This window comes from Mus musculus, chromosome 2 (genome assembly GCF_000001635.26).
Source record: "Mus musculus strain C57BL/6J chromosome 2, GRCm38.p6 C57BL/6J".
NCBI classification, from domain to species: domain Eukaryota; kingdom Metazoa; phylum Chordata; class Mammalia; order Rodentia; family Muridae; genus Mus; species Mus musculus.
Window position 1 is genome coordinate 112,695,610 of NC_000068.7, and position 23,474 is coordinate 112,719,083.

Sequence of the window (23,474 nt, forward strand, 5' to 3'; positions counted from 1 at the left end):
CTCAACACTGACTAATGGAAATGTCATTTCAAAAGGAGATTCAACCACCATCCCATAGGGATGAAGGACGTACAAAGGTTTAAAATAATGGGAGGAAGATGGGAAATAGAATTTCTTTGATATCTTAAAGTGTTGCTACATGAAAGATTAGTTTTCTCTGGCTTTAGAGAGCAAGCTTAGAGCCTATAGGCATTCATTATCCTTCTAGGTGGAGGAACATGAGGTACGACAATATCTCTGTCTGCTCCTCCACTCCATCAGTCCAAGTCACTTGATTCTTTTGGTTGAAAAAAATACTACTGGATTCTAAAGACTATACTGCTCTCTGTCCTCCACTCTACTGAAAGCCCAGGGACAGATTTTGGTGGAAAGAATTTATTCAAGGATGACCCTATGGAAAAAGAAGACTTTCCTATCTCAAATCTCTATCCACATTGAGAAATGAACAGAAAATCCCAAGATGGGGCAAATCTTTTCATTTCCCTTCTTGAAAGTCTTATAGACTTCAACTTTTGGGACTGATCAGATAAACCACTCCCCATGGACACAAGGAAAAGAAGGGGGCATCCCTTGATTAGGAAAAAGACTGTGGAAGGAGACAAAGGTAACAAAAGAGCCAAAAAAAGATTAGAAGGGGAGGCAAAAATAAACCTCCCTTTATGACCTCAACTTCCCAACTTTCTTCCTGCATTTCTTTCAATGCATTAATAATAAACGCAGCATCACCAATAATGCATTGGTGTCGAATTAAGGGCAGAACTCAGAGCACTTCCTCTTGGTATCACTTGACTAAGAGCAAGCCCAGATTTGAATTCTCTAATTCAGTCTCCCTGTGTCTTCCCTCATCCTGTCTGCCTGATTTATGAGTCTGAATCTATACCTGCCTTTCGAATCTGTCCGTCTGTTTGACCCCTATATGTTTATCCCAAATAGAAGCTTTGTGATCTTTTTCATTGAACAGCACAAGAAAGTATCACATGGGGAAAGGAATGGGGGATACTTCACAGAAATCTTTAACAAAATTTTACAAGGGATTGAGTCACTGACTCTATCAATGATAAATATTAAATAAATATTATCAAGCCATATCTGAATCCTTTGTTCCACATTTATGGTGGCTATCCACTTTATAAGACTGCTTTTGGTTTGCATTTTCTATTTTTAGCAAATGATTATCATAACACATGTTCAAATGTGCATGCTTTACTCTTAGATCAGGGGCAGGAAAGAATACTTAAGATTACAGCTATATGTTGGTTTAGCCTATAAAAGTTGATTACATGGGAAATTCAAAGCAAGCAAAGTTGGTTGTTATATTGTTCACTGAAAGGCAAGTTAAACAAACAGGCTGAGTACATAATAGGAAAACAGTCTTCAGTGACCTTAAGATGTATTATTAACGCTGGCTTTGAGGTCCAGCAAAGGTCTCAGTCTCTTTTAATGTAAGAATTATTTTTATCATAACACATAGCCATGTCCTCCAAAATAATCAAGTTAGAAAGTATATTGTTCTGGAGTTTTATTCCAGGGTCTCACTCTTTAGCCTAGGCTGAAGGCTTAGCACACTTTCCCCCCAGCCTCGTAAGTGCTGCGCTTACAGGCTTGAGCCCCCACGGACACTCTTCTTCTACACTTCACTCTTAGTATAATAGAGTACAGACACTTTCTGCTTTCACTCTTATGAAAGGCTTTGAAGGGACGGACATTCATGTTGAAAGGATGTATTTCTAAGCAGGCTCACATGGCTGTGACGCTCAGGGAGGAACAGGTTGAATAGTAGAGATGAATGAATTAATGATGATCTCAAAGACTCTCTGACATTGCCGTTTTTAGCAGCTGTCAAGCACCTTGTAAACAGACCACGCTCTCTCTTGAGTCTTCATCATCCGCGGTGACACGCAATTCAAAAGCTATTCCAGGAGCAATCTTGCCCCATTTTTATTTTTATTTTCACCTCAAGCTCTGACAAATTTCTTCATTAAATTGCTAACATAATTACGTTATCGGAAATGACTAAAGTTGATTCTCTAAGAGCAGAGTTCCTTTGTCAAAATGAGTATAATTTCCTGTAGCTAGGAAAGGAAATATAATATTCTAACCTTAATGTACATGTTTATGCATATGTGTGTAGACAATATGTATGCAGAAGATGTTTTCTTTCACATCCTAAATATAAGTAATCTCATACAAATTACTTTTAGTACAGCTTATATTAGAAAGATGAATGCTAAAATGAATATGAATCTCCTGCCATGGCAGAATGGGAAACAACTCCCAAGTCAGTTATCTTCTCTCAACTATTTTTGCATCTCTTCTATCACTCCCAGATTATAAATCTTTCAAGTGTAAGAGAGTGTGATATGGTGAAACACTTAGTCTTTGCTTCTATTCCTGGCAAAGGGGGTCCTGAGCAATTGGAGTTTTTGCTTTTTATAACAAAGCCCTTTGGCCATTGAGGGGTTTATGAATGACATGAGACTTGCCATTTCATAACAAACCCACATATTGATGAGCGGCTAGATATCCTCAGGAGAGTACCTGGGCCCCAGACAGACTAGAACTCTCTAGTGGGAGTTGGAATCAGAGTACAGAGTTGGGGCTTTTGATCTTATTCCTAAGCTCTTGAAAAAGAGAGGATTCAGTTCAAAATCAAAAATCAATGACCGCTGATATAGTCAGTCAATGAAGCCTACCTACAAAGCTGTTAAAGACCAAGGTTGCTGATCAGTGGTTGCACACTTGCATGGCAGGCAAACAGTCCTAGGCTTAATGTCTAGAACAACAAAGCAAAGCAAAAGAAATCACAAGAAAATACCACCATCCACAAACACTCCTGAACAGTAAGACTCAGGGGCTTCTAGACAGGCGAGCACACTGATGTGCCATAGGCTGCTACACCCGGGAAGATCATGGGGACTCTGTATATCCTCAAACCCACACATTTCTTTTTTTTTTTTCCATTTTTATTAGGTATTTAGCTAATTTACATTTCCAATGCTATACCAAAAGTCCCCCATAGCCACCCACCCCCACTCCCCTACCCACCCACTCCCCCCCCTTTTTTTTTTTTTTTGGCCCTGGCGTTCCCCTGTACTGGGGCATATAAAGTTTGCGTGTCCAATGGGCCTCTCTTTCCAGTGATGGCCGCCTAGGCCATCTTTTGATACATATGCAGCTAGAGTCAAGAGCTCCGGGGTACTGGTTAGTTCATAATGTTGATCCACCTATAGGGTTGCAGATCCCTTTAGCTTCTTGGGTACTTTCTCTAGCTCCTTCATTGGGGGCCATGTGATCCATCCAATAGCTGACTGTGAGCATCCACTTCTATGTTTGCTAGGCCCTGGCATAGTCTCACAAGAGACAGCTATATCAGGGTCCTTTCAGCATAATCTTGCTAGTGTATGCAATGGTGTCAGCATTTGGAAGCTGATTATGGGATGGATCCCCGGATATGGCAGTCTCTACATGGTCCATCTTTTTATCTCAGCTCCAAACTTTGTCTCTGTACCTCCTTCCAAGGGTGTTTTGTTCCCACTTCTAAGGAGGGGCATAGTGTCCACACTTCAGTCTTCATTTTTCTTGAGTTTCATGTGTTTAGGAAATTGTATCTTATATCTTGGATATCCTAGGTTTTGGGCTAATATCCACTTATCAGTGAGTACATATTGTGTGAGTTCCTTTGTGAATGTGTTACCTCACTCAGGATGATGCCCTCCAGGTCCATCCATTTGGCTAGGAATTTCATAAATTCATTCTTTTTAATAGCTGAGTAGTACTCCATTGTGTAGATGTACCACATTTTCTGTATCCATTCCTCTGTTGAGGAGCATCTGGGTTCCTTCCAGCTTCTGGCTATTATAAATAAGGCTGCTATGAACATAGTGGAGCATGAAATCCACACATTTCTATTTGGATGTTCCTGAGTTGTATTCTATTACATCAGTAATCCTAAATGCTTTCTTGAGTTCTATGGTGGCCCTGAGGATTGAAATACAAGAAAGCTATTTCTCAGTGGAAATAGCTAGTCCCATGAGTTCTGGACTTTCCCAAGAAAGAGCCTTATCTTACACTTCAGTTAACTTGAGCCCTCAGGTAAATCAAATATGAACATTTCCCGTGTTTTCTCTCCCCTGCCACCAATAAACTAGAGAGCTGTAATAGGCCCCAAAGACAGACTAAGAATTTCTTTTCCCTCAGTTTCAACAAAAATTGTAATCAACTCATTTTCCCATATTAACATGTATTATAATATTTTTTCTTATTATAGGTGAGTATTCTGACCCAGACCTTGTTCATTATCAATCATTCTGAGCAGGGGATTCACAGAGTTTATATTCTACACAGAGAAACTGTGGCTAGCCTGGTCACTTCCTTTTAACACTATGAAATTTGTTTAGACAGTTTTCTATATATACACAATGCATGCTGTCCATTCTTGTCCTCTCCCTTCCTACCTATTGGGTTGGTCTGGTGCTGCTATGTGTTCAGATGCTAAACGATGGACCTCAAGATCTGGTTGCAGTCCTAAGGAGCACATTCTCAGGACACCAAATGATGTCATTTAAACTTTGTTCACCAGTCTTCTCTGACTAGTTAAATAACAGTGGCTGACACCCAATTCCTGGGGAGAATAGAGGTAGATGGAGTTTTGGCTACCAAAATGGGGGCTTCAGTTAGGGGGAAGGAGGGAGGGAGGGAGAGAGAGGATGGGAGAGCAAAAGATCTCCATTAGATGAGATGGAGCAGGAGCACGTGGCTGAGAGAAGTGCACCTGAGGACAGGTTGATGGGGAGCAAAGCAGCCCAGGCAAGACTCAAACATCAAATAACTTAGGGAGCACAACTGGGAAATGTCCAGTCTAGTGAAGGAAAATAGTTTAGGGGTAATAGCCTGGTAACTGTGCTAAAGCTAATTAAACAAATTGATAGGACTCAGACTTGGTTATTGGGGGTCTGACTGGGTCATAGTAAGTACTAATAGAGTTATTAAATACCACACAACACCTACCACCTCTTCCCCATTAATCTCTCTTTTATGTTATTGTCTATTTGCTTAGTGACCTATTGTAAGTAAATAGGCCATCTTAGTGACCAGGAGCTTAGAGCTATCCTTTGGAGCCAGGTGGACCCAGAGGGTGCACAAGTAAAGACGGTGATCCCTTCTTCCTCTATCAGGATCCAATTGTTCAGAGGTTTAGGGAGAAATGGCCAATCTTGTGTGGGACCAACATATGTAACTTCACATGTGAATTAATGATTGTAGTATTTGTTAGTTATTTCTTTTTAAAAATCCTACACAAACACTCTACTTCAGAGCTACAGCCCCAACCCATGGGTACCCCATATATAAGACTGGTGTTTGAAGTTGGGTCAGTCCTACAGAAAGATCTATAGTAACTCTGGATAGTGTCAGAATTAGTATACATTGTTGGGTACCCTGTTGGTACTGAAGTAGGGAATCAGTACTGGAAAATTATATATTTGATGAGGGGGGGGAAATAGTATAGTCTAAAGTGACATATTTGTGTATTAAATTGACAAGGGGTGGATTTGTGATGGCTAATTTTGATTATTAACTTGATTGAGTTAAGAAACATCTAGGGAGGGAACTGGAGAGATGGCTCAGGGGTTAAGGACACTGGCTGTTCTTTCAGAAAATCAGAGTTTAATTCCCAGCATTCACATGGCAGCTCACAACTGTTAGTGATGTTTGTTCCAGAGGATAAGACATACACACACATGGGGTACAAAACCACATGTAGGCAGAACACCTATTAACATAAAGTCAAAATAAAGGTGTAGTGGCTATTCCTGGTTGTCAACTTGACAATATTTGGAATGAACTACAATCCGGAATTGGAAGGCTCACCAGTGACCCTTATCTGGAGGCTTGGAGATCCTTATCTGGATCTTGGTTTGAAGATCTTGAGCCATAGTGGCTATGGATTCCAGAAGATTGAATCTCCGAGTTAAGGAACACACCTTTAATCTGGGCTATGCCTTTCATCTGGGATTAAAGGTGTGGTGGAACACACCTTTAATCTGGGCTACACCTTTTGCTGGAGACAATATAAGGACATTGGAAGAAGGGAGTCTAGCTCTTGCTCTTGCTCCTTAGCCTGCTTGCTGCGTGAGACTGAGTAACTGCTAGATCCTTGGACTTCCATTCACAGCTGCGACTGAACCATTGTTGGGAATTGGGCTGCCGACTGTAAGTCATCAATAAATTCCTTTACTATTTAGAAATTATCCATAAGTTCTGTGACTCTAGAGAACCCTGACTAATACAGAAGTTGGTACCAGAAGTGGTTCTAGAGTAACAGAAGTACAAGGATGAATCTTTTAAAATACTGGAACTGGCTTGTTGATCCACCAGCACTTTCAACTATTGAAACCTCTCCAGATTCTCTCCCTCCTGGGAACTTAGAGAATTTTGAAGACCCATGGTTGAAACTATATTCCGAACTTAAAGAAGCTAATGCCCTTGATTTTCTTAATGAATTAGGTGATTCAGTGCACAAAGCTTTCTACAAGATGGGGAAAAAATCGAAAAATGATTTTACTGGCTGGCTGCTCTTAGTATCTGTGGAAAGAATGATGAATGAAAGGAAGGAGTTGTGTGATAAAATTGAAAGGCTCCAGACACAAGTAAACGATCTAAAAGTTGCTAAGTGTGTCCTTGAAGAAAATCTTCTCTCTTGTAGCAATAGAGCTCAAGTTGCAGAAAATCAAACGGAAACTCTCATTGTAAGGTTGGCTGAACTACAGCGAAAATTCAAGTCTCAGCCTCAGAGTGTGTCGACAGTTAAAGTAAGGGCTCTAATTGGCAAAGAATGGGATCCTACAACATGGGACGGGGATGTGTGGGAAGACCATGTTGAAGCTGAGAATTTTGAATCTTCAGATTCTCAAGGGTTTGCCCCACCTGAGGAAGTAGTACCCTCAGCCCCACCCCTTGAAATAATGCCTTCCCCACATGAGGAAATTAATTTTGCAGAGTCTGATAAACCAGCAATGACTTTCACTACTGATGTTTCTCAAGGCCCACCAATAGTTTCTTCTAGACCTGTGACCAGACTCAAAGCAAAACAGGCTCCTAGAGGGGAGGTAGAAAGTGTAGTCCATGAAGAAACTCGCTACACTACTAAGGAGCTTAATGAATTTGCTAATTCATTCAAGCAGAAACCTGGTGAATATGTGTGGGAATGGATTTTAAGGGTGTGGGATAAGGGTGGAAGGAACATAAGACTAGATCAGGCTGAGTTTATTGACATGGGTCCTCTGAGTAGAGATTCTAGGTTTAATACGGAAGCTCGCATAGTTAAAAAAGGTGTCAAAAGTTTGTTTGAATGGTTGGCTGAGGTCTTTATCAAAAGATGGCCTACTGGAAATGACTTGGAGATGCCTGATATTCCGTGGCTTAGTGTTGATGAAGGGATTTTAAGACTTAGGGAAATTGCAATGCTAGAGTGGATATATTGTGTAAAGCATAATTGTCCACAATGGGAAGGTCCAGAAGATATGCCTTTCACCAGCTCTATAAGACGCAAATTGGTGAGAGGGGCACCAGCACATTTGAAGGGTTTTGTTCTTTCCCTTTTCCTTGTGCCAGATCTTAGCATTGGAGATGCTTCTGCTCAATTAGATGAATTAAATTCACTGGGTTTAGTTGGATTCCGAGGTAACAAGGGCCAGGTGGCAGCATTGAATCGCCAGAGACAAGGTGATTCTAGTTATTATAATGGACAGCGTAGACAAAAGAATGTTTATAATAACATACCCAGTAATGGTCAGCACAGGAGAGGTGAAATTTATAATGGCATGACTCGGTTGGACCTTTGGTACTGGCTAATCAATCATGGTGTTTCCAGGAATGAAATACATAGGAAGCCTACTGCATATTTGTTTGATCTGTATAAGCAGAAAAATTCTCAAACAAATGAAAGAAAGGCTACATTAGATCATGGTAAACAGCAATCTCGGCCAGTGAATCAATTTCCAGACTTGAGACAGTTTGCAGATCCAGAACCCCTTGAATGAAGGGGTGGCCAGGTTCCGCTGATGAAGGATCTTGATAAGACACTCAAAGGTTTTGCTGTTACCCTTTCTCCAGTTCTTCCCCAGAGGGACCTATGGCCTTTTACAAGGGTAACTGTACACTGGGGAAAAGGAAATAATCAGACTTTTCGGGGTCTGCTGGATACTGGTTCTGAGTTGACCCTGATCCCAGGGGATCCCAAGAAACATTGTGGCCCTCCAGTTAGAGTAGGGGCTTATGGAGGGCAGGTGATTAATGGAGTTTTGACTGATGTCCGACTCACAGTAGGTCCAGTAGGTCCCCGGACACATCCTGTGGTGATTTCCCCAGTTCCAGAATGTATAATTGGGATAGATATACTCAGAAATTGGCAGAATTGTCATATTGGTTCCCTGAACTGTAGAGTGAGGGCTATTATGGTTGGAAAGGCCAAATGGAAGCCTTTAGAGTTGCCTCTGCCAAAGAAAATAGTGAATCAAAAAGCAGTATCGTATTCCTGGAGGAATTGCAGAAATTACTGCCACTATCAAGGACTTGAAAGATGCAGGGGTGGTGGTTCCCACCACATCTCCGTTTAACTCTCCTATCTGGCCAGTGCAGAAAACAGATGGATCATGGAGAATGACAGTTGATTATCAAAAACTAAATCAGGTAGTAACTCCAATTGCAGCTGCTGTACCAGATGTAGTTTCCTTACTTGAGCAAATCAACACATCTCCTGGCACCTGGTATGCGGCTATTGATCTGGCAAATGCCTTCTCAGTACCTGTCCATAAGGACCACCAGAAGCAATTTGCTTTCAGTTGGCAAGGCCAACAGCATACCTTCACAGTTTTGCCTCAAGGATATATTAACTCTCCTGCCCTGTGTCATAATTGAGTTAGAAGGGATCTTGATCGTTTGGATCTTCCACAAAATATCACATTGGTGCACTATATTGATGACATTATGCTGATTGGACCAAGTGAGCAGGAAGTAGCAACCACTTTGGACTCATTGGTAACACATATGCGTATCAGAGGATGGGAAATAAATCCAACCAAAATTCAAGGACCATCTACCTCAGTGAAATTCTTAGGAGTCCAGTGGTGTGGGGCATGCAGAGATATTCCTTCTAAGGTGAAAGATAAGTTATTGCACCTGGCCCCTCCTACAACCAAGAAAGAAGCACAACGTTTAGTGGGTCTATTTGGATTCTGGAGACAACACATCCCTCACTTGGGTGTGTTACTTAGGCCTATTTACCAAGTGACTCGGAAAGCTGCTAGCTTTGTGTGGGGCCTGGAACAGGAGAAGGCCCTTCAACAGGTCCAGGCTGCTGTGCAGGCTGCTCTACCACTTGGACCATATGACCCAGCAGACCCGATGGTACTTGAGGTGTCTGTGGCTGATAGAGATGCTGTTTGGAGCCTCTGGCAGGCTCCTGTAGGTGAATCACAGAAAAGACCTTTGGGATTTTGGAGCAAAGCTCTACCATCATCTGCAGACAACTATTCTCCCTTTGAAAAACAGCTCTTGGCCTGCTATTGGGCCTTAGTGGAAACTGAACGTCTGACAATAGGACACCAAGTCACTATGCGACCTGAACTACCCATCATGAGCTGGGTACTATCAGACCCTGCAAGTCATAAAGTGGGACGTGCACAGCAGCAGTCTATTATCAAATGGAAGTGGTATATACGTGATCGGGCCAGAGCAGGTCCTGAAGGCACAAGCAAGTTACATGAAGAAGTTGCTCAAATGCCTATGGTTTCTATTCCTGTTACAATGCCATCTGCTGCCAAGCATGCACCTATAGCCTCATGGGGTGTTCCCTATGATCAACTGACCGAAGAGGAGAAGACTAGAGCCTGGTTTACTGATGGCTCTGCACGTTATGCAGGCACTACCCAGAAGTGGACAGCTGCAGCATTACAACCCCTTTCTGGGACAACCTTGAAAGACACAGGTGAAGGGAAATCTTCACAGTGGGCAGAACTTCGGGCAGTACACATGGTATTACAGTTTGTTTGCAAGAAGAAATGGCCAGATGTACGATTATACACTGACTCATGGGCTGTAGCCAATGGATTGGCTGGATGGTCAGGGACTTGGAAAGATCACAATTGGAAAATTGGTGAGAAAGACATCTGGGGAAGAAGTATGTGGATAGATCTCTCCAAATGGGCAAAGGATGTGAAGATATTTGTGTCCCATGTAAATGCTCACCAAAAGGTGACTTCAGCTGAGGAGGAGTTCAATAATCAAGTGGATAAGATGACCCGTTCTGTGGACAATCAGCCTCTCTCCCCAGCCATCCCTGTCATTGCTCAATGGGCACATGAACAAAGTGGCCATGGTGGTCGAGATGGAGGTTATGCTTGGGCTCAGCAACATGGGCTTCCACTCACCAAGGCTGACCTGGCTACAGCTGCTGCTGATTGCCAGATCTGCCAACAGCAGAAACCAACACTGAGCCCCAGATATGGCACCATTCCTCGAGGTGACCAGCCAGCAACCTGGTGGCAGGTTGACTACATTGGACCACTTCCTTCGTGGAAAGGACAGCGTTTTGTTCTTACTGGAGTAGATACTTATTCTGGTTATGGATTTGCCTTTCCTGCACGTAATGCCTCTGCTAAAACCACCATTCACGGATTGACAGAATGCCTTATCTATCGTCATGGTATTCCACACAGTATTGCTTCTGACCAAGGAACTCATTTCACAGCTAGAGAAGTACGACAGTGGGCCCACGATCATGGAATTCACTGGTCTTACCACGTTCCCCATCATCCTGAAGCAGCTGGGCTGATAGAAAGATGGAATGGCCTTTTGAAGACGCAGTTACAGCGCCAATTAGGTGGTAACAGCTTGGAAGGCTGGGGAAGAGTTCTTCAGAAGGCAGTATATGCTTTGAATCAGCGCTCGATATATGGTACAGTTTCTCCCATAGCCAGGATTCATGGGTCCAGGAATCAAGGGGTGGAAAAAGGAATAGTTCCACTTACTATCACTCCTAGTGACCCTCTAGGAAAATTTTTGCTTCCTGTCCCCATAACTCTAGGTTCTGCTGGCCTAGAAGTTTTGGCTCCAGAGAGGGGAATGCTCCTACCAGGAGCTACAACAAACATTCCATTGAACTGGAAGCTCAGACTTCCCCCTGGTCATTTTGGGCTTCTAATGCCCTTAAACCAACAGGCTAAAAAAGGAATAACAGTGTTAGGAGGGGTGATAGATCCAGATTACCATGGGGAAATTGGATTACCTCTTCACAATGGTGGTAAGCAAGATTATGTCTGGAGTGTAGGAGATCCCTTAGGGCGTCTCTTAGTACTACCATGTCCTGTGATTAAAGTCAATGGGAAACTACAACAGCCTAATCCAAGCAGGATGACAAAGGACACAGACCCATCAGGAATGAAGGTATGGGTCAATCCTCCAGGAAAAGAGCCAAGACCTGCTGAGGTGCTGGCTGAAGGTGAAGGAAATACAGAATGGGTAGTAGAGGAAGGTAGTTATAAATACCAATTAAGGCCACATAACCAGTTGCAGAAACGAGGATTATAAAGTAATATGAATGCCCATTGTAAATTTACTAATGCGTTTGCGATTGTACGAGGGATAGTTATATCATGTTAGGCGTATTTACAACCTTGTTATTGTTTTATGTGAACATGAGATATTATTTGTGTCAAGTTGACAAGGGGTGGATTGTAGTGGCTATTCCTGGTTGTCAACTTGACAATATTTGGAATGAACTACAATCCGGAATTGGAAGGCTCACCAGTGACCCTTATCTGGAGGCTTGGAGATCCTTATCTGGATCTTGGTTTGAAGATCTTGAGCCATAGTGGCTATGGATTCCAGAAGATTGAATCTCCGAGTTAAGGAACACACCTTTAATCTGGGCTATGCCTTTCATCTGGGATTAAAGGTGTGGTGGAACACACCTTTAATCTGGGCTACACCTTTTGCTGGAGACAATATAAGGACATTGGAAGAAGGGAGTCTAGCTCTTGCTCTTGCTCCTTAGCCTGCTTGCTGCGTGAGACTGAGTAACTGCTAGATCCTTGGACTTCCATTCACAGCTGCGACTGAACCATTGTTGGGAATTGGGCTGCCGACTGTAAGTCATCAATAAATTCCTTTACTATTTAGAAATTATCCATAAGTTCTGTGACTCTAGAGAACCCTGACTAATACAAAAGGTTAAAAAAAATAAAATGGCTTGGGATTTTAAGGGCCCAAATTTGGGTATGGCTATGAAGGTATTTCTAGAGAGAATTATATGAATGGGAAGACCAACCCTGAAGGTAGGTAGGTGGCACCATTTCCTGGACTGGGGTTCCAAGCTGAATAAATAAGGAGAAGGGGGGCAGACAATGAAACTATGATATTCTCCTTTCCCAGCTTCCTTATTCACCCAGATATAAGTAAGCCCCTACCGCCTCACATTCCCCTGCATAGCAGACTCTGTCTCCTCAGACCATGAGCCAACATAAATCCTTCCTTAAGTTGTCTCCCATCAGTTATCTTCTGGTCACAGCCAGGTAGGAGAAAGGGAACTAATACAGACTGAGTCTTCAATACCACATGTTAAGGTTCTCTCAAAATCGCTGTGCTTATCCTACAAACACCCTGCTTTCCTTACAGACATACAGGACTGCTGGCCCTCATATAACTCAAATTACGGCTTCAGTATTCATTGTGTCACAATTAAGTCTTATGTGCCAAATGAACACATTGGGTCTTGATAAAGGATGGCTCATACAAAAACTTTCTGGTATTACAGGAATCAATTTGCTTAATTATGACATTTGAGCATTTCAACTATTAAATATCCCGAACACACTGCTTCCTGAGGATTTCCACCCATAGCCCCTCTTCCCACAATGATCTTGTTCTGGACCTTCATGGTTCCCAGCCTCTTATTTCCTGCGGGTCTTTGCTCAAATGTTGCTTTCCCAGTAACAACACAGTTAAGGAACTGCATTTTACTTGCCCTTCCTTTTATTTCTCTCAATATTGTTGTACTGCCCCCCCCCAATTGTGTGTGCTTTTTTATTTTCCAAAATGAATGCCCCTATGGTAAAGAGTATTCTCCATCCCTCAAGGCCATGAACAGTGCCTGGCAGTCAAGGGCAGCCATTGAATGAGTATATCAGTGAGCAGCAAAAATGAGACAATGCAAACCTTATTCCACCAGCTGCCCCTTGCCTCGTAATGGCCCATGAGGATGTGTGCCTCAATCCACACAAAATCACTGGCCAAGGTAACCACTGTACATATATGTTCTGACTGCTGGTGGAAAGACTGGCAGTGGTAGCTATAGCTTCCTTCATCTCCCTAGCAACACAAAGCAATATCATCGTTCCCTGTTATTTGATTGTACAAACCAGTCTCGGAGAGCAGCTGGCAGCTTCCAGACAACTCCTTCATACCTGTTGTTGTCCACATAGCGGATCAGCATGGGGTAGAAGGCATAGAGGTCCCTGCAGAGGACAGCAAACTCATCTAGGATGAGGAGCTCAGCCTCCTGGGTGTCCCCCTTGCCATCGGTCTTCAGCTGCTCCTCCTCCTGCACAGTCTTCACCGCCTTCTTCTTTAGCTTCTCCAGGGTGGGGATGAAGTGGCTTCGAAGCAGGTCGGGCCTGGCTTTGCTGATAATTGGCTGGGCATACACTGCAGTTGCAAACAGAGGACCTTAGTCTCATCCCAAGTGTTATAAACATTAAAGACATTAAGAAAGGTGAGATTAAGGAAACCATCAATCCAGAATGTTATCTGTGCATAGATCCTATCTGTAATCTTTCCTTGAACATCCCTCTCCCAAGTCCACAGTGAAGCAGGAATCCAGCACAGCCGCAGAAGGTCTCTACTCTACTCAGCAACTCCAGGCCATGGGGGCCCCACCCACTATGAATTCCTCATATGTGCAAGGCTTATGCCTCACCCCTTCTCTTTTCTAAGATCATCTGACAGCCTGCCCATGTTGGTCTTGGCTCATCAGTTAGATTTTTATGTCCCTGCAGGAAGCCTTTTGTTCATGGAAATTAGTACTGTGTTGACCTGGGAATAAGCACTGGGTGTGTGCTTTTATTGAGATGACAGATAAGCCAGTTTTGATGATCTCATATTGCACTATAATATGTGCACTGGAAATCATAAATCTTTAACACATTTACTATGTGTTAAAAATAAAATGTATATGTATGTATATGTGTATATGCTTACACATGCTTTCTAATTATTTCTAATTATTTTTTTAAAAATCTGCCAAAAGCATAATAGTCCAGTCAGGTTCTAAGCTCTCAAAACTGACATCCTCTTTGTGCTTTGAGAGAGGGAGTATGGGCTTGGAAAAACTGCGGCATTACTAGGAACAGAGAAGCTGAACAAGAAGTTATCAGGGCTGCCATGCTGGCCTTTTATACAAAGAACAAATGGAAACCTACATGTCTTATCCTATTTTTATATCCCATTGATAAGATTCCGATTATACTATTATGAATTAGGTCAGCTGAGTTGAATAGTGTGAGTATAAGAGTCAGAGTAATTGCAAGAAAAAGTGAAATGAAATGAATGCAGCCTGAAACATTGACAATGGACATTTGAATGTCTATTTCCACATTTCTTTAGCTTAGGGAGGAAAGTCAATTAAAGGAGGAAGGGAGAGCGCTTCAACTGGAGAAGGCAAAAGTAGCTTTTTTGATGACATGCATTAACCATGGAGTCCTGACTTCTCAGCGATCTCCAAGGCCCAGGCCCACTGCTTTACTGAATTGAGCTGAAATTAGGTCCTTAAAACTGACTTGCATTAGTCACCAGGAGTTAAGTGGCCTCACTGAATGAGCTCTGGATTTGCTGCAGGAAGGACAGCTACAATTCTGTTTCCATTCAGTGTTCTCTTCAGTGACAGGAAACTCTCCGAGCCTGGGAGGAAGGGAGCAGATCTCCTGATCCTTGGCCTTCCCTTAACTCGAACTAAGAATCCATTATATTGCCTTAGGATGAACAGCCTTTTAAGGATAATTGGCAATCAGGGACTGTGTACCCTGTTTATTATCTGTCCACAGGGTCTGCATTATCCAGCAGTCAAAGTAGTTACAATTCTAATCTCAGTTCATTTCTGAGACCAAGAGGATGTAGGAATACTTCCTACCTGTTCTTCTACAAATGTGTCTATGCATTTGCCAGGAAAGATCACCATTCAGTGTTGTGCTCTCTGTAGCCCAGCATTGGCATTTCATGGTCCAGGAGGTCAGATGCAGGAAGCTGTGACAAGTGGACTCCCTGACCTAACTAAACTGAAGTTCCATCAAAAACAATGATTTTCCACGGTGTGGATCTCCCAAACTCTAGTGTGACAGGCAGGGTACTAAATATTCATGTATTCATGGTTTCTTGACTGTGGGACATATATTCATTTTCCAAAAGTTTCCCTCTTTTGGTGGCTTCGAGAACAGAAAATTGGCTAATAGCATTTATTTAGAGCCTATTGCACGTCAGGAGTTAAAGAGGATAAAAAGAAAGAGAGAAAATTAAAAAAAAAAAAAGCAACAAAACAAAGTGCTGCTATTGTTAGCTACATTCAAGCCAGTCTTAGAAATTCAAATGCTGAATGACATTGAGGAATTTGAGTTTTATATAACAGTGCAAAATGCAAAGGGTTATTTACCAATAATTAGTAACAAAAGAGCCAATGGATTTCTTTCTTTCTTCTTCTTTTTTTTTTTTTTGTTTTTTTTTTTTTTTTTTTTTTTGTTTTTCAAGACAGGGTTTCTCTGTGTAGTCCTGGCTCTCCTAGAACTCACTCTGTAGACCAGGCTGGCCTTGAACTCAGAAATTCGCCTGCCTCTGCTGTAGTGCTGTAAATAAAGTCGTGCACCACCACTGCCCGGCTGCCAATGGGTTTCTTAAGCACCAAAAAACAAATAAGGTAATGATCATCCCAGAGGAGGGCAGCTGATCTATAGGGCTTCTTGGAGATCTGAGGGGTCTAGATTAGCAGGGGAGGGGGGGTAAGGGTTTGAGGAAAGCATGACATTCAGTTTACTATGCTGTTTTTGTTTGAGACATGTCTCAGGCTGGCCTTGAATTCCTACCTCTGCCTCCCAAGAGCCCATGTTACAGGGGTATGCTAACATGCCTGGTCTATGCAGGGCTGGGGATTGAACCCAGGGACTCAAACATGCTAGGCAAATACTCTACAATTTGGTCTTATATTTTTTTTAAGATTTATTTATTTTATGTATATGAGTATACTGTAGCTGTCTTCAGACATGCCAGAAGGGCACCAGATCTCATTACAGATGGTTGTGAGCCACCATGTGGTTGCTGGGAATTGAACTCAGGACTTCTGGAAGAGCAGTCAGTGCTCTTAACTGCTGAGCCATCTCTCCAGCTCCCCTACAATTTGGTCTTCATCCCCAGACTCAAGTTGACTGCTAAGCAAATGGGAGGTAGAAGATTAAAACACAGAGCAGAACTTGCTCAAAATCATCACAGAATTAGTAAACGAGTTAAGAAGAGATTCTGACTGCCTTAACTGTAGAGCCAAAGACCGCGAGAGAAAGAGTATTGATTGGTACCTGCGATGCGCTTCATCCAGGAGGCCTCATCAATGCCCAGGTTGTTGTTGATGATTTTCAGGATGTTGCCCAGGATGAGGCTGAGGTGTTCAGATGTGACCTTGGTGCAGCAGGGTCCTGTGCTGGGGGGCAGGTTCTCAGGTCCCCGCTCCCACCAGTAGGACAGGTAGTTGCAGAGCATGGGCAAGATCACTTCAATGACATGGGGCATCTCAGTGTACCGGGCACCTGACTCGGCCAAGTCATTGATTTCCTTCATCAGGCCTTCCAGCTGAGGGATGTCAGGACACATGTCCTCCACCTTGTCTGGCATCCCCAGAACTGACCGAGAGAGTACAAGAAGAAGAAAGGCACACTGAGTCAAAAGCAGAGTGATGTAGTGTACCACTCTTTTGGTCTCTACATGTAAATTTCCACTGCAGAGCCTTAAAGGAATGAGCGTGGAGGAGAGCAGCCTTGGGACTTGAGTTGTGCATGTAGGCTGTAGTTTCCAGGGGCATGTCCCTAAATGCCACATTGAAGTTAAAAAACATAGCTAAAGCAGCACAATGGAGACACTGGTGAGGGACAGTGCATGAGACTACTTTGTGACAAACAGGTCCTTTGCTAGTCCCTCTTGGCCTGACTATTTGGACCTCGGTGTGTCCATTGCAAGAAGCAATAGCATCCAGAGCAAAATAGCTCAATGTTCAAATGCCAAATTCTATTTCAATCAATCATCCTGATCATTTCTGTACGTCCATAGAAGGGTATACTGGCTAGTTTTGTGTCAACTTGACACAGGCTGGAGTTAGCACAGAGAAAGGAGCTTCAGTTGGGGAAATGCCTCCATGAGATCCAGCTGTGGGGCATTTTCTCAATTAATGATCAAGGGGGAAGGGCCCCTTGTGGATGGGTGGGACCATCCCTGGGCTGGTAGTCTTGGTTCTATAAGAGAGCAGGCTAAGCAAGCCAGGGGAAACAAGCCAGTAAGTAACATCCCTCCATGGCCTCTGCATCAGCTCCTGCTTCCTGACCTGCTTGAGTTCCAGTCCTGACTTCCTTGGTGATGAACAGCAGTATGGAAGTGTAAGCTGAATAAACCCTTTCCTCCCCAACTTGCTTCTTGGTCATGATGTTTGTGTAGGAATAGAAACCCTGACTAAGACAAAGGGAAAGGAAAACATCCCATCTAACATCCCTGCAGCTGGGCTAGAGGCTCTAATACTTAGCATCTTGTTCAAAATACACTGAGGAAAAAAAATCGCTCCTGGATTGATCCTATGCCTTTACAACAGAAATGATCAATAACTTCAGGTGACTTAAGTGACTTTCTGTCTGTCACTCACTTTGCTTTTTAAGAAAGCATATTTCCTGGGACTAGTGAGTTAACTCCCTTTTCTCTGTTTTGTATGACTGAGGTCACTTCACTGGATAGGGGCACCCAGAACGAAATGAAACTAGAATTCAGTATTATTTCAGAAAGAATTAGATTTCTTTTCTTTTGTATTGCTGACGTTGGATGTTGACAAAGGACCTTGCTCTGTGCATCAGAAAACATGGGTGACAGCCTGGGAATCCCGGGAGACCCTTATACACACGGTAATTTTACATATACACTATCAGAGCAAAGCATTAAATGCTGAGAAGCCAGCCTTTGCACCAGGAGCTTAGCATTCAGAACAGTATCGAGCGGCACAGGCAACTGACACACTTATTTGCGAGCACAGTTATATATAAGAAAGCTCAGGTGTGTGTGTCTAAAAGTCACACACATAATTATCACCATAGACACTTCTTTCTCCCACAGAAGAAGAACAAGAAGTTGCTTAAGGTTGGTGCACTGCAGTCATGATAATGACCTTTAGAAGTTATTTATACATACAATAATTGGTCCTTGAATGGGACCAACATTTATGATTCACAGGGTGTTTTTGGGCTCCAAATGTCACATGATAATCTCAAAGAGCAAATTCTGGTATGTTAGCTACCTGAAGTCAGCCTCAAAGGAACCTTATTAGAGGCAGACACAAGAGTGTTGGGAAAAGTCATTAGAACATACTGCCCTTGCAGCTTTTATATAACAGTTCTCATGGTGAGGGCCTCTCATTTGCAGCAGCTGTAACCCCTGGAAAAATATCAGAGATGTAGGTCCTCAGGCCTTACTCCAGGTCTACTGAGTTAGACATACCAGTGGCAGTGGTGGGCCTTGGAGATCTTTTTTTTTTTTTTTTTAAACTGCATCTTCTTTATTTTGCATACTTTTAATTTTAGAACAAAATAAAACAAACAAAAAACCCACAATACATAACACCCAACCCTGCTATTCTGTGTGAGGGGATCTTCCTGCCTTAAGGCACAGGACAGGATAGAAGATTCTTGTAGACATGAGCAGAGAGCCAGGTGGCTGAGGCAGACAAAAACGACAAAGCTGTCAAGGACCTGGTGGTGCTGCTGTTTGAAACTGCTCTGCTCTCCTCTGGTTTCTCACTTGAGGCCTTGTAGATCTTTAACACACCAACCAAGTGACTCTGACAACCACCGAGTAGGATTCGAAAGTTCTTTATTCACTTCTCCTAGCAGCTCTTCACCCAAAGAGCACTGCCCCTTTGCAAGGTAGGCTGATAGCTTACACCGGAACTGGGCCTCTTTTCTCAGTGGCTGATTATTGAAACAGGATATGGAAAGTAAGCAAGGAGGCTGGTGACAGGATGTTTTTGTCAACCCCATACTCTGACTAATAGGCTATTTCTATGTGACTAAGGTTTTATGCCAGTTTGAATAAGTGTCACAAAACGGTATTAAACTTTTTCTTAGGCATATTTTAGCTTTGGATAAGAAAGTGACACATGTTCTTAGGGTATTGAGGCTTCTAATATAATTAACTTTATTGGCACAACACTAAACATCAATTAATAGTGATGTCCAATTGTTGGAAGATTGATGCTATAAATCAATCCATACATTAAAAAAAACCATGCCATCATTGTTACCTTAAACATTCCTTCCTCTCCTTTTCTCCTTCAGCCACCCATTTTGTAATGAATAAAGTCTACAGTCTTATGTTCCACTAAGCTATCAGTTACTCTCCAGGTAATTCACGCTTCCCAAAATTCATTTTGATGCAGATATGACTTTAGAAAGAGCCACAGAGATGCTCAGCATTCATTCATTGCTTATTTAAACCAACTGTGAAAAGCAGGAGACTTGGGGGTCAAGTCTCAGTGTTGCTGATGCAAAAAGGTATTAGGTCCAAAGGTCCCTAAAAGGCAAAAATGCCCCCAAAATGACAGTATGGACTCAGCTCAAACTTGACACCCTGACAACAACAACCTGTGAAATAGGTTTCTGCCTGCCAGAGAGAGCCACTTCCTTCATCTCCCCTTGCCTTTGGTGAATGGGGCGTCTGGTTTTCTATTGGTGAATACCTGTGGTGCATATCAAATGCCAGCCTCTAGTTCCCTCTGCTATTCTAATTCAGTAGAATTTTATTAGTGGTCTTAACCTAAATTATCCTGGGAACCCTTTTTATGGGGGGAATGGTTGGGGTAGGGTATTCTTAGTATGTGAAATAAGCAATAAAGACTGAAACTGCTGTAGTTTAGCACTCTGCATTCTAGATTAGAAGGACACTGGTGACAAGGTGTGCTTAGGACCTCATGACATTTTAAGAAAGAGCACCTGAAATAAATGGAACTTTTATGGAGTATGGCTGTTCATTTGCAGTATATATCCATAATTTCAGAAAACCTTGTCTCTAGATGAGATGGACTATAGTTTAAAATGACTTACTATATTTTTGTTTCTCCTAACATGGCAAGGCCTATAATTTGGCAGTTTGGCCTTCAGATTTCATCAAATCACTATAGTTCTATTGGAATTCAAGCTTTACTAAAAATAAAGCTATTGAAGAGGTTTTATTTGAGCCTATCATCTTGTGACATCTGTGTCATCTTGTGCCATCCCAAGACAGTACAGAGCTTTCTCCATCTTGTATTCTTGCTCAAGCCATTTCAGGTTTAACTAGAATCTTCTTGATAGAAGATAGAATCCCCTGTAAATAGAATCTCAACTCTGTTCTAGGAACCTAAGGTCAAGATGCCCAAGCTAGCTTACCTTCTGTTAAACTGCCTGCTTGTGCAAGCCTCTCCCTCCAGCTAACTACTTAGCTTAGCTTCTGTTAAACTGCTTGTTGGCATAAAACTTCTGTGTAGCTGTCAGCAAGATACCATGATGTATTTTTACCTCTACAGCCCCTAAACCTAAACACTTGGGTCCCGATTGCTTCAGCTAGTCCCAGCTAGATGGAATAAAGACTTTCAGCTGGTTATAAACTGTCTCTGAGTGGTCATCTCTAGTGGACTCCCGGTAACAATCTTACTAATATCACACTGAATCCAAATATGAGGTTACTTACTTTTGCTCTCCAGAAGAAGGATTACAACTTGATTTGGATTTTAGCTTTAATGGTTATTGGTTGTTTTCTGAGAAATCTTTATTTGTTTAAAAAAAAAAAAAAGGCTGTGGGCCAAATTTGTCCTATGTACATACTTTACCAATCTCTGTTATAGAACTTAATGCATGTCAATTCTTCTGTTAAAAAGTCTCTTCCTTGTATAACTACAATTCCTTCTGGTGCTATTCCATGTCTTATTTTCTGTGATGGTAGATAATATGTGCTCAGCATCCTATTGAAGAACAACTTTCTTTTGAAGACTATACTTAGGCTGTTATTATGCATATGGTACTTTGCAATGGCAGGCTGACTAAAGACTAGATAAAAGCAATCATGTCCCTAGGCTCAGACAAGAAATGAAGACCTGGGGGGAGGGGGGGACGACGACAAAAGACCTCAAGGTCTTGAGATGTCAGGACATGAGAATCCACCTAGCCTGTCTCCTCAGTATGAAACAACTATCAAAAGTCTAATCATCAAAAAAGTCGTTTTCAAGCTCATGTCTCCAACAAGATACAGACAATATCTGGTCTCTAACTCAGACCCGCTGACCTACCTTCACATTGTGATGATTAGCCTTGTTCACTTAGTGAGATTGAGAATCCCCTGTAGGTAGGCCTGAGCAGGGATTACCAGAGAGGCTTTGCTGAGGAGGGAAGACACCCCCCCCACCCCCACCCCCGAGTGTAAGCAGCACCACTCCATGGGCTGGGGTCTCAGAGTGAATAGAAAGGAGAAAGTGAGTAGGGAACCAACAATAGTCTCTCCCTCTTTCTCAATGTGGACACAATGTGACTAGCTGCCTCATAACTTTTACCTCCATGCCTTCTCTGCCTTGAGAGAATGAACTTCTTAAACCACAAGCCGAAATAAAAAAGTGTTTTTCCTTGTGATGTGTTATCTGGTACAAGAAAAGTAGTTAATAACACATCATGTGACCCAACATACTACAGGGCTGTGGCTCTATCCTGCCCCCTTCCTGGCTACTCCCAGGGTTGGTACTTATTAGAGTGTTCCCTGGGGGTTGGTACTTACTAGACCGCTCCCTGGGTTGGTACTTACTAGAGCGCTCCCTGGGAGTTGGTACTTACTAGAGCGCTCCCTGGGGGTTGGTACTTACTAGAGCGCTCCCTGGGGGTTGGTACTTACTAGACGGCTCCCTGGGTTGGTACTTACTAGACCGCTCCCTGGGGGTTGGTACTTACTAGACCGCTCCCTGGGTTGGTACTTACTAGACCGCTCCCTGGGGGTTGGTACTTACTAGACCGCTCCCTGGGTTGGTACTTACTAGACCGCTCCCTGGGGGTTGGTACTTACTAGAGCGCTCCCTGGGTTGGTACTTACTAGAGCGCTCCCTGGGGGTTTTGGTGTTGAAGACTGAGAGGGGATTGTGGCGGTTAAGGCTGGGCTCCAGAAAGGCCACAGGGATAGCAGCTGCTAGGGAAGCCAGACATTCTCCAAGAGCAGGACGTTGCCTGGAAACAAAGAAGTCCATTTAGAAGTGGTGCCACTCATACGCGGACCCCACACACCAGCTAGGTCCCCTCCTCAGGATGTCTCACTACTTTCCTATGTTTTACTCCACTGGACATCCTGAGGCACAGTAGGACTGTGTGCACTTTCTCTTCCCAACTTTATCCAAATACTAACAGTTTAGATTGAGCTCACTGCTTCAAATCTAGCTGTAGCTAAGATGATATAATGATATACTGCGGGGCTGTTAGAGGACCATCATGGAAATAACAGCTTGCTGGAGAAGGTGTACCTGAAAATTTGTGGAACAGGCTGTCAAGTTATAAGACTCCCTCCAGTTCCCAACAGAGACCTGCACCCAAGACTGTGTGTGTTAGTTACCCCTCACTGTGTCAAGAACCAACAATTTTAACAGCACAAAGAAGCTGGAATTTCAAAAGCATAGACTCTCTGAAAGTAGATAACAAGGATTTATAGAAGTGGTAGCATTTTTTGTTTTTTACTGAAAAGCAAGCCGAATTGCTCTTAAATATAACCTTTGGTTAAACTGGTGGTTGCTGAGGTTTGGTCTGTTGCTATTATATTGTATTATATTATAATGCTAAATACTGGCCCCCAGGTCTGGCCACTCCTAGGGATGCGGAGATCCTCATGTGTACCAAATGATGCTATGTAATTTTGCTCCTTAATTTAAAAATATTGGTTGAATAAAGATGCCTACAGCCTGTCGCTGAGCAGAAGGGAGGTAGTCAGGGCTTTGGTTCCTAGGCTTGGGGTCTGAAACAGAGACCAAAAGAAGAGAGGGGAGAGGGGAGAGAGGGGAGAGGGGAGAGGAAAACTTCATGGGGTGGTAGGTAAATTGTGAGAACATGACCATGAGAGCTGGTCAGTTGGAGTAGGAGTGTCTCAGACAGAACATGGCAAGTTATATCTTGGGGTTATTGACAGGGAAGTAG

The 23,474-nt window shown here is 42.8% G+C and overlaps 1 protein-coding gene across 9 annotated transcripts in view; it reads right to left on the reverse strand.

The window, feature by feature from the left end:
- The window catches only part of Ryr3 (ryanodine receptor 3), a 586,052-nt gene that overhangs the window by 64,256 nt on the left and 498,322 nt on the right, over positions 1–23,474 (reverse strand). For 8 of the 9 annotated variants that reach the window (XM_017316705.2, XM_017316711.2, XM_017316712.2 and 5 more), the window contains 3 exons: positions 22,390–22,520; positions 16,611–16,931; positions 13,461–13,701 (listed from right to left, as the gene is read on the reverse strand). In XM_017316705.2, the coding sequence (XP_017172194.1) occupies positions 13,461–13,701; positions 16,611–16,931; positions 22,390–22,520 (693 nt within the window). The remainder of the gene's footprint in view (positions 1–13,460; positions 13,702–16,610; positions 16,932–22,389; positions 22,521–23,474) is intronic. The other variant, XR_003951556.1, reaches the window with a different exon arrangement.